This window comes from Manis pentadactyla, chromosome 9, assembly GCF_030020395.1.
Source record: "Manis pentadactyla isolate mManPen7 chromosome 9, mManPen7.hap1, whole genome shotgun sequence".
Lineage (NCBI taxonomy): Eukaryota > Metazoa > Chordata > Mammalia > Pholidota > Manidae > Manis > Manis pentadactyla.
This window is the reverse complement of record NC_080027.1, coordinates 73607763-73625700: the sequence shown is the minus strand read 5'-3', so window position 1 is coordinate 73625700 and position 17938 is coordinate 73607763. Positions and strand designations below refer to the sequence as shown.

General features: G+C 36.0%; 1 protein-coding gene across 3 annotated transcripts in view; it reads right to left on the bottom strand.

The window, feature by feature from the left end:
• The window catches only part of HIPK3 (homeodomain interacting protein kinase 3), a 122198-nt gene that overhangs the window by 67986 nt on the left and 36274 nt on the right, over window positions 1–17938 (bottom strand). For all 3 annotated transcript variants that reach the window (XM_036891924.2, XM_036891926.2, XM_036891925.2), the window contains exon 2: window positions 13426–14524. In XM_036891924.2, coding sequence (XP_036747819.1) covers window positions 13426–14522 — 1097 coding nt within the window. In that variant the 5' untranslated portion in view covers window positions 14523–14524. The remainder of the gene's footprint in view (window positions 1–13425; window positions 14525–17938) is intronic.

The window sequence follows — 17938 nt, the reverse complement described above, 5'->3', positions numbered from 1 at the left end:
AGCAGTAAAACAGAATGAAAACAATCTCTATGAATTGACATGAAGCAATTTTGGGGAAACACTGTTGAAGGAAAATAGCCAAGTGAAAACAGGTATCTACAGTATGTTACCTTTCCTGTAAGAAGAGGACTTGAGAATAATAGACACTTACCTGCTCCTCTGTACTGCTCACACAGACACACACACAAAGAATAAACTAAAACTGAATGATAATGGTTATTGAAGTGGGTTGGGTAGTCAGGAGGTAGAAAGGATGGGAGGTGGGGATGGAAAGGAAAAGTGTGACACTTCTGAGATAACCTTTTAGTATAGTTCTGATTTTTTAAAACCACATTAATGATTCATATAGTCAAATAAACAAATAAGGACATGTGGTACCTAAAATGGAATACAAAGAAAACAACTTCCTCATATTTAAAATAAATAACCCAATCACACTGAAGGTGGGGAAAGAGGAGGTTTGGGAAAGAATTAACCTAAGTAACTTTGGAACACAGTATTTTGACTGCATTCTCCAAGCCTAAGGTTAAAGAATAAAAAAACTCCAAATAAATGTTGTACTCTGGTTGGTAAATTAGCAGTGGTGTGAGTTAGCAATTCAAAAACGACTTTCAGTGTATTCTACAATTGGACAAATAAATAGCATATTGTGGATAACGACAGCCAAGTTTCTCAGTGTCAGAAAAGGGATTGTAAATAAAGGAAGAATAGAATGAACTCTCAGGTGTCAAAATAGGATGCATCTGGATGAATTCAGGGTTTTAATATATAAACAGATAGATACAGAATTACACATACTACACACACACAAATGTATTTTCTAGCTTTGCCATCCAAAGGGCCTAAAAGCACTAACACCCCAGTACCAATGAACACATCTCGCACTAGAATCCAGATTTTGTTATCTAAATAGCATTCTCCAATCAAAGGAACCAGAATAGAGAGCTCCTTAGAGAAACGGACATTATCAGGATGGGGCAGGAAAAGTACAAAGCAAGCCTGGTATATCTTGTGGTGCCAGAAAGTAAGCACTCAAGGAAAGATAGGGCCATGTCAAAGGGACACAGGAGCAAGCTTAAAGAAGCTCTTGCTGGACAGTGTAGGACGAATGTACAGTAAAACAAACAATAACAATAAACAGATTATTATCCATGAATATGAGTCCATATGGAAACAAAGTGAAGGAAAGCTGTGCTTTATAGAAGAATTTCTTATCGAGGAATGATAGAATTAGAAAATCATAATTTCTCAACCCCACACTTGTACTTAAGGCCATGTTCATCAGTCAATGCTAAAATTGGTTTGTGAAAATAAGATAAGAAACAGTGTACATGAATAATCTCAAGTTATCTCTCATGATACTCACTAATTACCAAAGAAAAAGGAAAATAAATCTCACTGTGGAAAATTTGGCAGTTATCACCTCAACTAAGCCATCAAAGTTAACTTTACCAGTAATGGGAGAAATTAACATCATGTGCCTCTCAATATGTGAGGACAGAATGTAATTCTGTGAAGTTACTCCAAAAACTCATAACCTGCAAACAACAGACAAACCCAACTGAGGAATATTCTACAAAAATCACTGGCCAGCACTCTCTGCAAGTGTCAGGGTCATGAAAGACAAAGAAAGAGCTAAGGTACTACTACTCCAAATCAAAGGAACACTACAGAGACATACACAGAAAATTTTGCAGTGTGTGGTCTTCCATTGAATTCTGGGCAGGAAAAAGGTTATCAGTGCACCAACTGGCAAAATCTGAATAAAGTCCGTGAACAAGCTACTAGTATTGAATTCAGTTTAATTTCCTCAAATTAAATAGTATTTTGAGTAAGTCAAACAGTTCATCAAATCAATACTAAACTGATATTAACTGATGATGAATCTGATCTTTGTAGTGGGGTTACAACAAGGGAAATGTCCTTATGTTAAGGAGATACACACTTAAGTATTTAGAAGTAAAGGCTTCCCATCTGAAACTTACTCTCAATTGTAGAAAAAAGATTGTATGTGTGTGTGTATACACAGAAAAAGAATAAATAATAAAACTAACTTGGTAAAATGTTTCACTTTGAAACATTTGGATAATCTGGTTGAAGGGTACACAGGAGTTCTTTGTATTATTTTTCAACGTCTTCTGTGTATCTAAAATTATTTCAAAGTAAAAAGTTAAAAAACAAAAACAAAAACAAAATATATCCATCCTGTTATTCTCTCTCCCTCTTATTTTCCAGCAGAGTACTTCACCTTTTTGGCTGTCTATACATTAGATCATAAGCACCATAATGGTAAGGTCTATATTTCTGCTCCGTAATGTATAAAGCACCCAGAACAATGCTTCACACTTTACAGGCACTAAATACGTTGAATGAAAAACTTAATCATGGACTGTATTACAGTTTTCTATTCACTATCTTTTCACTGATACAATTTAAAGAGGTCTCCATCAACTGATAAATGGATACATAAAATGTGGTATATCCATACACCGGCATAGTATTTGGCAACAAAAAGAAATGAAGTACTAATAATACATGCTATAACATGGATGAACCTTGAAAGCATTATGCTAAGTGAAAAAAGCCAGTCAAAAAGGACTTTATACTCTATGCCTGAGTTTATATGAAATGTTCAGAATATGCATATGCATATCTAGAGATAGAAAGTAAACTTTGGGTTGCCAAGGGCTGCAAGGATGGGGAGACTTGGGAAAAATATGGCAAGAGGGGGGATATTTTGGGAGTTAAGGACAATGTTCTAAAATTGATTGTGGTAATGATGCACAACAGTGAATATACTAAAAACCACTGATTGTATGCTTTAAATGGATAAAGTTCATGGATGTGGATTATATTTCAATAAAGCTGTTTAAAAAACAAAACAAAACAAAACCTTATGAGCTCTGCCTAAGTTTTTAGTTGAAGACCTGATATATGTAGTAATCTGTCTGTGGCCAGGGCGAATGTCATTGAAATTCACATCATTAAAACCTTGTGCTAAAACTTAAAAGTAAACCTAGCTGACAACCTTATATCTGTCTAAAAAGATTCCCAAACAAAAATAACTGCTTTATGATACAGAGGAAAAAATGCCAGGAATTTCAGCCAATACTGAGCTTTTTTAGGTAAGGGGGAGTTGGTGAGAGAGAACAGGTTCTTTAAGTCAATCCTAAGTTTTTATCTACTCTAGAGGCTCATTTAAGGGTCATCTCTTCCTGGAAACCCTGAAATACATACTCTGGGTTACCACTGCACCCTAGCACTTCTTGAGACAAACTATTTTTCTCCTTCATTAAATGACAAAAGTACAGGGAAGGCAGTATAGCACAGAGAAGACAAGTAGTGACTCTATAGCATCTTATTATGCTGTGCTGATGGACAGCAACTGCAACAAAAAGGGCTCAAAAAAATTGTTGAGTTAAACTTGCGATGTGAATTTGGGACTCAGTTTTCTTATTAAATAGGAATTCCATCAATTGTCTTAACTAATTCATAGGGATAAGTGAAAAATAAACTAGGAAATATACACAGAAGCACTTAAGAAATGATGCTATATATACATAGTATTCTGTTATTATAAAGTATCCTATATAAAATTTAATTTTAATTTTATAAGTCATTCTATGTACCTTAATTTTGGTACAGGAACTTTATCTTTGATAATTCAGGGTCTAAAAAGGCATGAGGGAGTGAGAATGCCCTAAACAAAAACTGATGAGCCTAAATTATTTACCATTACATACCATTCTGCCAATTATTATACACAAAACAGAAAGCATTTTTCACCTCAACAATTAATGCTGAATTACTCAGTAAGGTAGCAAAGATTACAACTGTTATGTAAGTTACTTTACAGCCCACTTTCCTGTCTCTACGTTCTGAAATGATTCACAACCACAAGCTGAAATTCTGTATTAAAAAAGAAAGAAAAATATTCATGACTTGAATGTTGCCACCACATCTCATAAATATACCACCTTCTGCTACTAAAACCGTTTATGTATTCAAGAGCTGTACGTGTCCTTGACAGAAACCATACTCAAGCAGCTGAATTTAGAACATGCTGACCTTGAGCAAATCAGTGCCCTTAGTATGTACTTCTGGTTTATATCTCTGCAAGAGCTAGACAGCCTCACCATCTATAGTAGTCAACAATTTTTGGCCACTGTCCCGTCTATTTTAAGATATCCCTACTACATTTCTATGTTGCATAGTTCAAAGAAATACAGTAATACATGAACCTGTGTTTAAAAGCAAATAGTCTACATTGGAACTTGGAGTGGGTGTGTTCCTACTGTGATTATCTCAAAAACATTTAATTTGTTAAGTTTCCACTTCCTCTTTCATTTTTCAAATATATTTTTAATAAAGAGTGAAAAATCAAGTGTAAGATACTTTTGCTTATTGTCTTATCAGATTTATAAGTAATCTTAGTCAAAACCTAAATCAGAATTGGAAAAGTTCCAAATATGAACTGCAAACATTGGAAAAGAATAATTTACCTGCTATTTTCATGTAAAATTACACTAGATATTAAAACAGTACCTGATGAATGACTACACTACATTTTCACCCACCTATCTTAATATTTACTAACTCTTCTAACTCTTGTATTTAACTACCATAAATCCAATTTAAACAATTTAAAACTAGTCTTTGTTTACAAGCAATAACCTTTTTTTTACTATAAACACAGAACCTGTAAGACAGCAATTGTACAGCATCTGAAATTCACGTAAAAATTATTTACTTGCAATTTATTTATAAAAACAAATCAGAAACTACTAATGGTATTTAGCAATTACTCATAGCTTTTCTTTTTTTTCATTCCTAACAGAGGGCTAGTATTTGTGCAAAGGCTGCAAAGGCCTAATGCTAGAAACCAATTATAAAATATTTATAGTGTTTCAGATTGCTTTTTAAAGAATTTTCTTTCCTCTCTTGAAACATTTAATAAATGTCTAATAATGTTTTAAAGCATTAAATAAAGACAGATTTTTTTTTTACTCTCTTCCAAGAGATTTCAAATAAAGAAAAGGAGTCCTGGTAACACACAAAGCTAAATCTAATATCCAGAATAATGCAGGACCCAAATAAAATGAAGTCATTTACTAACAAGTGAACTAAATATAGAGCCCAAGCAGCTGGAGCCTGGGAGTTTATATAACATGCTGACTACCGAAAGTTCTTGAGACAGAACACACAGGGGAAAAAAAAAAAACCATTCTTCTCATGCTGTTTAGAAAGATTTTAAAATAATTTTTCCAGAAAAATTCAACTGAAAGCTAATCAGAAGCACAGATCAAACAAGTGTAATTATGAGTTATTAAGTAAGACTAACTACCTGCCCACAACTATAATACCTTTCAAACCATCTGAAATGCTTTAAGAATCATATTTAGCATTCTAATACTAAAATTCACACAATCAGGAATATACCAAAGGGTAAATTAGGCTATATTCCTAATTTCAAATACATATTTTAATAAACTTCATTATCACTAAGTGACGTAAATGTGGGATTCCTTCTGATGATACAATAATGGTAGGATATAAAATCAAGTTGATTTTTATACTAGTTAATTTCTCCTTTGCTTTTTCCAGGGCACTAAGGCATATATTTTTAAAAAGCTAATCAGGATGAGAAGTTAAGAGGTATAGTGCAAAAGCAGATTCAATAACAGAAAATAACTTTCCCTTACTGGGCCTCAACTTTTTTTTTTCCCCAGCTATGCTTTTTTTTTTCTTTTTTACTTTTTTTTTTCTTAAGGTGTTGATATACACTCTTATGTAGGTTTCACATGAAAAATAATGTGGAGACTTTCAGAAGGCCAGATAAAGATGGTGGTGTGAGACGTGAGACAGAGGCTTCCTCCTAAAACGGAATACGAAAATATAATTAATACAATTAATCCTGAAAGACCAACAGGAAAGAGGGATGCACCAGACTGCATAAACCTGGAGAGAAGAATAAAACTCATGGAACACGGTAACATACCAAAGCTGTGGCCCGGCAGGACTCCAGCCCTTCCGCCACCCCAGGTCACCGGCGGAAGGAAGAGAAACGGAGCAGGGAGGGAATGGAGGCCTGGGACTGCTGAACACCTAGCTCTGGAGATTTGCTGTGGGAGCACAAAATTACATTACATGGTGCTCTAGTGATTAGGGGGGTTGGAAAACTAAGATAAGCAGAATACTTGCAGAAACTGAGATTCCAGCCACTTCTGGAAACAGGGATCCATATCCAGCTGCTCTGGGACAAAAGAAAGGCAGGCAGTCTGAGAGACTTCCTAAAAGCAAGAGGGCTGCTAAAAGGGCAAGGATTGCACAGAGCTTACTGCTCAGGAGAAATGACAGGTAGACAAAATTGTCCAGGTGCACTCTGCCCAGCAGGTTGGGAACTTACACAACATTCAGGCACTCCAATCCCCTGGCTGGCTACACAGCTCCAAGGCCCCCCACCATGATATGCAGCCTGCTGTGCCTTCCTCCCGGCCAGCCCACACCTGGCTCACAAACCGGCAAACCCTGCAATGGCACTAGGACAGCCAGAGGGAAGCCTCGCCTATAGCAGCTGAAAACAAAGCACAGAGGCTTATACCAGTGTGCTCAGCCCACTGGTTCTGGCAATGCAGACAGGCACAGCAGCTGGGAAGCAGGAAACACCTCTTTCCTCCCCCCAGGAACGAACACCACTCCCCTGTGACCCCTGACATTGCTTCAGGGGCAGAGCAGCTCCAGAGAGCAGAGCTTCTGGGCACTAGAGGGCACCACATACAACTATGAAGCATCAAAGGAACCTGGTTCAAAGCAAAATTATACATACATCAGAGAGAGTCAAAAGAAATTGACCTCATGAATCTTCCTGAAAGAGATTTCAAAATATGAATCATAAAGATGCTCATGGAGGTACAGAAAAATATTCAAGAACTCAGGAATGAATTCCAGTCAGAGATCCAATCATTACGGAACACAGTATCAGAAATGAAACATACAATGGAAAGTTTTAAAAGCACATTAGATATGGTGGAGGAGAAGATAAATGAAACAGAAATTAGAGAAAAGGAATACAAAGAAGCTGAGGCACAAAGACAAAAAAGGGTCTCTAAGAATTTAAGAAATTTATTCAGAGAACTGTGTAACCAATCCAAACAGAACACTATTCACAATATAGGGGTACCAGAAAAGGAGAGAGAAAAAAGGATAGAAAGTGTCTTTGAGGAGGTAATTGTTAAAAACTTCCCCAATCTGGGGAAGGAGACAGTCTTTCAGGCCATGGAGGTGCACAGATCTCCCAACACAAGGGACACAAGGAACACAACACCAAGACATATAGTAATTAAAATGGCAAAGATCAAGAATAAGGACAGATTATTAAAAGCAGCCAGAGAGAGAAATAAGATCACATACAAAAGAAAGCCCATCAGGCTATCACACTTCTCAGCAGAAACCTTACAGGCCAGAAGAGAGAGGCATGATGTTATTTAATGTAATGAAGCAGAAGGGCCTCAAACAAAGAATACTTTATCATGCAAGATTATCATTTAAATTTGAAGGAGGGATTAAACAATTTCCAGATGAGCAAAAGCTGAGAGAATTTACCTCCGAAAAACCATCACTGTAGTATATTTTGGAGGGACCGCTATAGATGGAAGTGTTCCTAAGGTTGAATAGCTGTCACCAGAGGTAATAAAACCACAGTAAAGAAAGTAGAACAGTTAATTACTAAGCAAAGTCAAAATTAAATCAACTACCCCAAAGTCAATCAAGAGATAGACAAAGGGACAGAATATGTTACCTAATATATAAAGAATGAAAGAGGAAGAAAAAGGAGGAGGGAAAAAAAAAAGAACCTTTAGATTCTGTCTCTAATACCATACTAAGTCAGTTAAGTTAGACTCTTAGATAGTAAGGAAGTTAACCTGGAACCTTTGATAACCACGAATCTAAAGCCTGCAATGGCAGTAAGTACATACATATCGATAACCACCCTAAACGTAAATGGTCAATGTACCAATCAAAAGACATACAGTCACTAAATGGATGAAAAAACAAGACTCATCTATATGCTACCTACAAAAGACTCACTTTAAACCCAAACACATACACAGACTAAAAGTGAAGGTATGGGAAAAGGTATTTCATGCAACTAATAGGAAGAAAAAAGCAGGAGTTGCAGTACTTGTATCAGACAAAATAGACTTCAAAACAAAGAAAGTCAAAAGAGACAAAGGACACTACATAATAGTAAAAGGGTCAATCCAACAAGAAGATATAACGGTTATAAATATCTATGCGCCCAACACAGAAGCACCTACATATGTGAAACAAATACTAACAGAATTAAAAGGGGAAACAGAATGCAATGCACTCATTCTAGGAGACTTCAACACTCCACTAACTCTGAAGGACAGATCAACCAGACAGAAAATAAGTAAAGACACAGAGGCACTGAAAAACACATTAGAACAGATGGACCTAACAGACATCTACAGAACTCTACACCCAAAAGCAACAGAATATACATTCTTCTCAAGTGCAAATGGAACATTTTCAGGAATAGATCATATACTAGGACACAAAAAGAGCCACGGTAAATTCAAAAACATTGAAACTGTACCGACCAGTTCCTCAGACCACAAAGGTATGAAACTAGAAATAAATTACGCAAAGAAAATGTAAAACCCCACAAACACATGGAGTCTTAACACCATGCTCCTAAACAATCAATGGATCAATGACCAAATAAAAACAGAGATAAAGCAATATATGGAGACAAATGACAACAATAGAACACTGCAAAGCCAGTGGGACACAGCAAAGGCCGTGCTAAGAAGAAAGTATATTGCAATACAAGCCTACCTTAGGAAAGAAGAACAATCCCATATTAGCAGTCTAAACTCACAATTAACAAAACTAGAAAAAAAAGAACAAATGAGGCCCAAAGTCAGTAGAAGGAGGGAATAATGATAAGAGCATAATAATGATAAGAGCAGAAATAAATAAAATTGAGAAAAATAAAACAATAGAAAGAATCAATGAAAGCAAGAGCTGGGTCTTTGAGAAAATAAACAAAATAGATAAACCCCTAGCCAGACTTAGCAAGAAAAAAAAAGTCTACTCACATAAACAGAATCAGAAATGAGAAAGGAAAAATCACTATAGACATGACAGAAATACAAAGAATTATTAGAGAATACTATGAAAAATTATATTCCAACAAACTGGATAACCTAGAAGAAATGGAAAACTTTCTAGAAAAATACAACCTTCCAAGACTGACCCAGAAAGAAACAGAAAATCTGAACAGACCAATTACCAGCAACGAAATTGAACTGGTAATCAAAAACATACCTAAGAACAAAAATGCTGCACAAGTTAGCTTTATCCCTGAATTTTATCATACATTTAGTGAAGACCTAATACCCATCCCTCCTTAGTTTTCCAAAGAGTAGAAGAAGAGGGAATACTTCCAAACTCATCCTATGAGACCACCATCACTCTAATACCAAAACCAGGCAAAGACACCACAAAAAAAGAGAATTACAGACCAATATCCCTGATGAACATAGACGCAAAAATACTCAATAAAACATTAGCAAACCGAATTCAAAAACACATCAAAAAGTTCATCCATCATGATCAAGTAGGATTTATTTCAGGGCTGCAAAGATGGTACAACATTCAAAAATCCATCAACCTCATCCACCACATCAACAAAAGGAAGGACAAAAAACACACTATCATCTCCATACACGCTGAAAAAGCATTTGACAAAATCCAACATCCTTTCATGATGAAAACTCTCAACAAAATGGGTATAGAGGGCAAGTACCTCGACATAATAAAGGCCATATATGACAAACCCACAGCTAACATTATACTTAAGAGCAACAAGCTGAAAGCTTTTCCTTTAAGATCAGGAACAAGACAAGGATACCCACTTGCCCCACTTCTATTAAACACAGAACTGACGATCCTAGCCACGGAAATCAGACAACACAAAGAAACAAAAGGCATCCACATTGGCAAGAAAGAAGTTAAACAGTCCCTGTTGGCAGATGACATGATATTGTACATAAAAAACCCTAAAGAATCCACTCCAAAACTACTAGATCTAATATCTGAATTCAGCAAAGTTGCAGGATACAAAATTAATAATGCAGAAATCTGTGGCATTCCTATACACTAGCAATGAACTAGCAGAAAGAGAAATCAGGAAAACAATTCCATTCACAGTTGCATCAAAAAGAATAAAATACCGAGAAATAAACCTAACCAAGGAAGTGAAAAGACCTATACTCTGAAAACTACAAGACACTCATGAGAGAAATTAAAGAGGATACCAAAAAATGGAAACACATCCTGTGCTCATGGATAGGAAGAATTAATATTGTCAAAATGACCATCCTGCCTAAAGCAATCTACAGATTCAATGCAATTCTTATCAAAATACTAACAACATTCTTCAACAAACCAGAAAAAAATCGTTCTAAAATTCATGTGGAACCACAAAAGACTCCGAATAGCCAAAGAAATCCTGAGAAGGAAGAATCAAGCGGGGAGATAATGCTCCCCATTTCAAGCTCTACTACAAAACCACAGTAATCAAGACAATTTGGTACTGGTACAAGAAGAGACCCACAAACCAGCGGGACAGAAAAGAGAGCCCTGATATAAACCCAACCATATATGGTCAATTAATATATGCTAAAGGAGCCATGGATATACAATGGGGAAATGACAGCCTCCTCAACAGCTGGTGTCGGCAAAACTGGACAGCTGCATGCAAGAGAATGAAACTGGATCATTGTTTAACCCCATACATAAAAGAAAACTCGCAATAGATCACAGACCTGAATGTAAGTCATGAAACCATAAAACTCTTAGAAGACAACATAGGCAAAAATCTCCTGAATATAAGCATGAGCAACTTCTTCCTGAACGCATCTCCTCGAGCAAGGGAAACAAAAGCAAAAATGAACTCATGGTACTACATCAAACTAAAAAATTTCTGTATGGCAAAGGACACCATCAACAGAACAAAAAGGCATCCTACAGTATAGGAGAATATATTTGTAAATGACATATCCGACAAGAGGTTAACATCCAAAATACATAAAAAACTTACATGCCTCGACATCCAAAAAGCAAATAACCTGATTAACAAATGGGCAGAGGATATGAAGAGACAATTCTCCAAAGAAGAAATACAGATGGCCAATAGGCATGTGGAAAGATGCTCCACATCACTAATCATAAGGGAAATGCAAATTAAAACCACAATGAGATATCACCTCACACCAGTAAGAATGGCTGGCATCGAAAAGACTAAGAACAACAAATGCTGGTGAGGATATGGAGAAAGGGGAACCCTCCTACACTGCTGGTGGGAATGTAAATTAGTTCAACCATTGTGGAAAGCAATATAGAGGTTCCTCAAAAAACTAAAAATAGAAATACCATTTGACCCGGAAATCCCACTCCTTGGAATTTACCCAAAGAATACAAGTTCTCAGATTCAAAAAGACATATGCACCCCTATGTTTATTGCAGCACTATTTACAATAGCCAAGATGTGGAAGCAATCTAAGTGTCCATCAGTAGATGAATGGATAAAGATGTGGCACATATACACAATGGAATACTATTCAGCCATAAGAAAGAAACAAATCCTACCATTTGCAACAACATGGATGAAGCTGGAGGATATTATGCTCAGTGAAATAAGCCGGGTGGAGAAAGACAAGTGCCAAATGACTTCCCTCATTTGTGTAGTGTAACAACAAGAAAGAACAAAATAGCAGCAGACTCACAGATTCCAATCCAAGAAGGGACTACTGGTTACCAAAGGGGAGGGGTGTGAGAGGGAGAGATGTGGGAGGACGGGTAGGGAGGGAGGGAGAAGGGGATTGAGGAGTATTATGTTTGGTAACATGGTGTGAGGGGTCACGGGAAGACAGTGTAGCCCAGAGAAGGCAAATAGTGAATCTGTGGCATCTTACTACACTGATGGACAGTGACTGCAATGGGGTATGGGTGGGGACTTGATAATATGGGTAAATATAGTAAACAGATTGTTTTTTCATATGAAACCTTCGTAAGAGTGTATATCAATAATACCTTAATAAAATAAATAAATAAGTAAATAAATTGAAAAAAAAAAAGCAAAGCAATGTAGTTACTACATTCACCCATATTATCATGTCCCACACACACCCCATTGCAGTCACTGTCCATCAGTGTAGTAAGATGCCAGAGTCACTACCTGTCTTCTCTGTGCTACACTGTCTTCCACATGATCCCCCCACCATGTATACTAATCCTTACAGCCCTCAATCCCCTTCTCCCTCCCCCTTGCCCGCCATCCCCCACCCCTCCTCTTTGGTAACTACTATTCCCTTCTTGGAGTCTGTGAGTCTGCTGTTGTTTTGTTCCTTTGTTTTGCTTTGTTGTTTTACTCCACAAATGAGGGAAATCATTTGGTATTTGTCTTTCTCTACCTGACTTAGTTCACTGTGGGCCTCAATTTATAATCTCATGTTCCAGCAATTTCCTAAAATAAATTGCATGTATTCATCTATTTACTAACTTATTTTAACTGGCCAACACTGGCAGACCGTGTATTTGCTTACTTTGTTGAGGCTCATGGGGGTTCTGGAATACATATCAAGACCCTAAATTCATTCTGGCTGAAATGAAAATTTCTCAAAATTATACAACTACAAATTCCAAAACATTTACATACTGAAGAAATTTTGGATCTTGGTAATTATTATCTAGACTTTAAGCCTATTTATTGTACTCCAGGCTAGCACTGTATTAATTAAGACACTGTAGCACTTTATATTTATATGGAAATTATCTTCTTTAAATTCCACCCATAGCACCAAACCCAAAACAGCATTATCTATAGCCTAAAAATGGAAAGAACATAATAAAACTTATTATGAAAAAGTGGCCTGAACATTTATGGCAGCCTTGGATATGTTTGACTCTTAAAATCATTAATCAGAACAACTTTTTGAATTCTTACATATAATTTCAAAATGTACATTTACATCTTATTATATCTTTAATAAATTAGTTCTCTAAGTGCTGAAATGCCCAAAGATGTATACAAAAATTACTATACCCCTTCCCAACATTTAAAGACTTCTTTTGATCATCAATCGCCTATCATTCCTTCAGGTATTCTACTAACAAATAACAAATGTGTTTGGCATGGAACTTTGCAGGAGAGATTTCTATTTGGCTTGGGCACATTTTATGCCTAAATTTTGGAGCTCTTTTTAAAACCTCAAACCTGATCTCATCTCGTCTTGATTTTTTTAATCCACAATCTGTTTCACCATATACACACACAAAATTATGTCATTTAGCAGAAATTCAACATTAAATGACCAAAAAGTAATTGTCACTTACCTGTAGTACCGAGACTGCAGATACGTTGAGCAAACAGTCTTTGATACGTGACTGGCCGACCCAAAGTCTATTACTTTGACCCTGTATGGCTGTCGAACAGGATCCACCAACATAATATTCTCTGGTTTGAGGTCAGCATGAATTAATCCAAGACTTTTCAATTTTTTTAATGCAGTGGCCACTTGTTGAAGAATGGGTCGAATTACTTTTAGTGGCAGGGGACTGAATTTATTTTGTTTCAGGAAGTCATACAAGTTTTGTTCCAGCATCTCAAAGACTAAACAAGTATGGTTACGGTGCTGAAAACATTCATAAGCTCGTACAAAGTTATATTCATCAGCATTTTCAGTACTGAGCCTCGCTAATATGCTCACTTCTATTTGACCTTGACGTGCATAAGAAGGGTGATTCTTCAAAATTTTGATTGCTACAATTTCATTTGTCCCTCTTTTCCAGCATTTGACTACCTGGCCAAACGTGCCACGACCAAGGAAATCAAGAACTTCGTAAGTATTTTTCATGGAGCACAAGACTTCATGCTGTACTAACTGATAGTCACCCTCTCCCGTGGTACAATTCTGTTTTGTTCCTGTGCTAGCTGTCACAACTGTCACTGGGTTCCCCATGTTGGTTTGCAACATTGCAGGAATTATGGACAATTCATCTACAATCTGCATTGCGCTGCTATGATTATCCAATTCCTCACTCTTGCGCTTCAATCCACATCGCTGGGGGCCTTCTAGGAAATTTAACCTGGTTCTCCAAGTCCCAATCTGAGGTGCCTCTACTAGAGCTTGCTGTGTCTGAGCTGCTATGACCTTTGTAGCACCCGCAGTGCTTTTTAAAACAACAGCACTTGTCTGCAATGAGAAGCTATGTCTTCGAGGTCTGTTAAATGGTATCTTTGTCTGAAAAGCACTACCCTTCGTGAGAAGATGAGAATTTCCAATGTTTCTACCATTCACATAGGTTCGTGGATAGTTTCTTTCCTGGAATACACAACTGCTTGGCTCTACTTTGAGTTTCTTCACACTACAAAAGGCACTTGACTGAGTTTGATAAACATACGGTGGGTAGACCAAGACTTGTGAGGCCATACCTGCAAAGAAAAGAAGAAAGACGATGTATTAACTACAAAAAACTTTTTTGATTTTAATCTCATGAGGAAAACTTTTAAGGGTCAAGCCTATAACTTGTAATAATAATTAAATTACATTAAGATTTTTCACCCTTAAAGAAAAAAACCATATTCAATATCTCCATTTTAATTAATTAGTGCTTCAGCTATTTTGAGTAGTGCATAAAAGGCTGGGAATAAAGGATTAAGTGCATTCATTTAATCAATAAATATTAACTAAGCAGCTATAATGGCCACGATATGCTCTAGAAACCATGCCAACCATTTTCCCCCAAAAGAGAAAGTACAGATCCTTAAACTGTACCTATTGTGCAAAAGTAAAGCATTCTATCACCAAATTATCAATTATGAATCAATGACAGTCATACAAATTTCGCTTCAGCATGACAGGGAAATAAAATATATATCACATAAACATAGTCATCATATTCCTTAAACCTAAACCTCAAGAATTGCCTCAGGAAAAAAAATCAAGTAAAATTTAAGTATATAAGCCAGATACTCCTTTGCCTGATATTCTCTTTAATGTCCTTTTCCTTTTCCACATCCACTCCTGAACACTTAGCAGACTTCTTTACATTCAGATAAAAGTGATGCAATACCTTCTTGCTGAAGCTTTTTCCAGGACACGTACACACCACCACTCACCCTCCAGGCAGAGGTGGGCATTCAGTGTTCTCACAGAAGCTTCTATATTCTTCTAGTTAGCATTCATGACATGACATTAACATTAGATTGTCATTGTCAGTGTATAACATCAGTCTTTCACACTAGTTCCGAAACAAAGTGTCCAGGACATATAGAGTTGGTGTTCGATAAATGTTAGTTGGTTTGAATTAATTTCAAAATATTTCCAATCTCCACAATTTAAAAATCTCTATCATGCGAACAGGGTGGCCTATCTCCTACTACTTTAATAAATCAAATATGAATTCTTTAACTCAAAAACAAAAGATTGTCATCACAATATGGTATTTTGAAGTTAATATGCAATGGTTTAATAAATGTTTTATTTGCAGTATTTTATTTAATCATATTACTATCTTGCCAATTTGCCTTTAAAGAAAACTAAAACTCAGAGGGACTAAGTTACTGGCCCAAGGTCACATAGCTAGTATAATAAAAGGAACAGGAAATACACCACCCATCAGATAAAAGACATAAATATACGCTTCCTTCAACTTCCTCAATGTTTCTTGTTAACTACCTACCATATTCCTAAGTTGATTTGGCTTGGTAAGAAATCAGCTTATCACACAAATCAAGATCTGATGTTTAATGTGTAAGAGAAAATCATAAATTGAAATATTGGAGATTCAAACCATTTCATCCATTTTCTTAAAATTTTGTTTGTAATCTATTCTATACCTTTATTCAGAGGACCTAGAATTAGGCAACTCAGATAAAAGAACATTCACACAACAATGTGTAAAGAAACACAGTATTAGAAATAACCTCAACATCATCTATCTAAATGGCAGTGGTTAAACACACACTGATAAACAGATCAACATGTGTTTAGCAAGAATAAAAACAATTATTCTGTTGTGGCCTGATTCCCAAGATAACACTGTTATATGAAAAAAGATATTCATAAAAATATGTACTTTACAATAGATATTACAATGTTTAGCAAAAAAAGGAGAACTATATATGTATTTGCATATACATTCAATATCTGTACATACATAAAGAATTTGTACGCTTCTTTGCCTTAGAAGAGACTAACAGAATACTGGGAGCAATGAAAAAGATTTACTTTTCACTGCATGTCCTTTTTGCCACTTCAGTTTTTATTATGTACATGTAATATCGATTCAAAGAAAGGCTTTGAATCATCTGGGAAGTCTATTAAAAAATACATACATTTCATATTTACAGATGAAATAATACACTGAGATTTGCTTCAAAATAATAGAGAAGAAGAGACAGTGGATACAGATGAGGTTAGCCACGTTCAATAAAGGAGCTTGATAGTGAGTAAAAAAGGGTTCATTATACTATCCTGGTAAATTCAAGCCCTACCAATTCAGGGCTGTCAGAAAAATTAGAATGAAGTCCTAAGGAATAGAATGAATGCATACCACTCTAAGCCATTCCATGACACATTAAATCAAGGTGGACAACAACTAAGATTCAGGCAACTGACCTAGAGATACTAAAGAAACTATTGCAATTTCTGAATCGTGTTGTTGCTATCTTTTCTTTCCCAACATGCCAGGCTAGAAGGCAGACAACTAACCAGGGCCAACTAAATGAAGCTTAGAAAAAGCAATTACCCCTCAGCAAAGCACTCTGTTCTGTAGGACCAATCTCAAAGGGGGCTTTCTTAAACACCATGGAAATGTCACATAATACACATAGCACATAAGAAGAGGGGACGAAGGTGATACTGGAGATCACTGTTACAATAGATCAGAAGGAAAGTACTCTAAATTTCTAATTAACTTGACTACTGTGACTCCCTGCCATATGGTTATTAAAGTCTTTCTCTTCTTCCACCCTCCATCAGATAAACTCAAGACCTGATAAGAGTATCTTATACGTGGTGTTTATGGATTTTACAGAGCATAGTTTTCCCAGGAGCTGCTGAAGTTCATGGAGTTCCAGAACACTGATTCAATAGAACATTATTTCCAATTTTTTTTTGCAATATATACCATGTTATATACCTCTGCAGCTGTATATTCATGACTTGGTTATTTCTTCTTATCAACAGACTAAGAAATAAAGTTTTGAAATACTACACCTTTGTGAGCCGGGGCTGCCTATAAAATATCACTCAAAAGACAATGAAGACTCTTACTAGAGCAACCATTAAACTTTCATTCCTCAAACTTAATGAACTCAGGTACTGTAACTTGGATTAATAGGCCTTATTTTTCCAATCCTCCAAAAATACTTTTAAGAGCCATCTGAATTCTATCCAAATTCTTCACCTCCTTTTACATTTACCACACAGCAATGTAACCAATATTGACACCCACAAGCATGGGTCTGACCACCTAACCATAATGAGATATGTTTTCTTCTTTTTTTGATTTCTTATTACACATAATATCAGGCCTTCTGAAAAGGAAGGGAGAAAGCAGAAAATACTTTACTATCTTATATTCAATTTATTAGCCAATAAGAAAATTCTGTATCATATTCTGCCAAACTTACAACAGCCTATATATAATTGAGGTTTCTTTTAATGTACTGTGACATCACAAATAGATTTAATTAAAGGCAATAATGCCTTGCATTCTCCTTACTCAACTTTTGTTCCATTTGTTCAAATCTCATTAAAAAAAATTTTTTTAATCATGATAAAATACAAAATATATCGTTTTATATAAGTGTACAGTTCAGTGACATTAATAAATACATTCA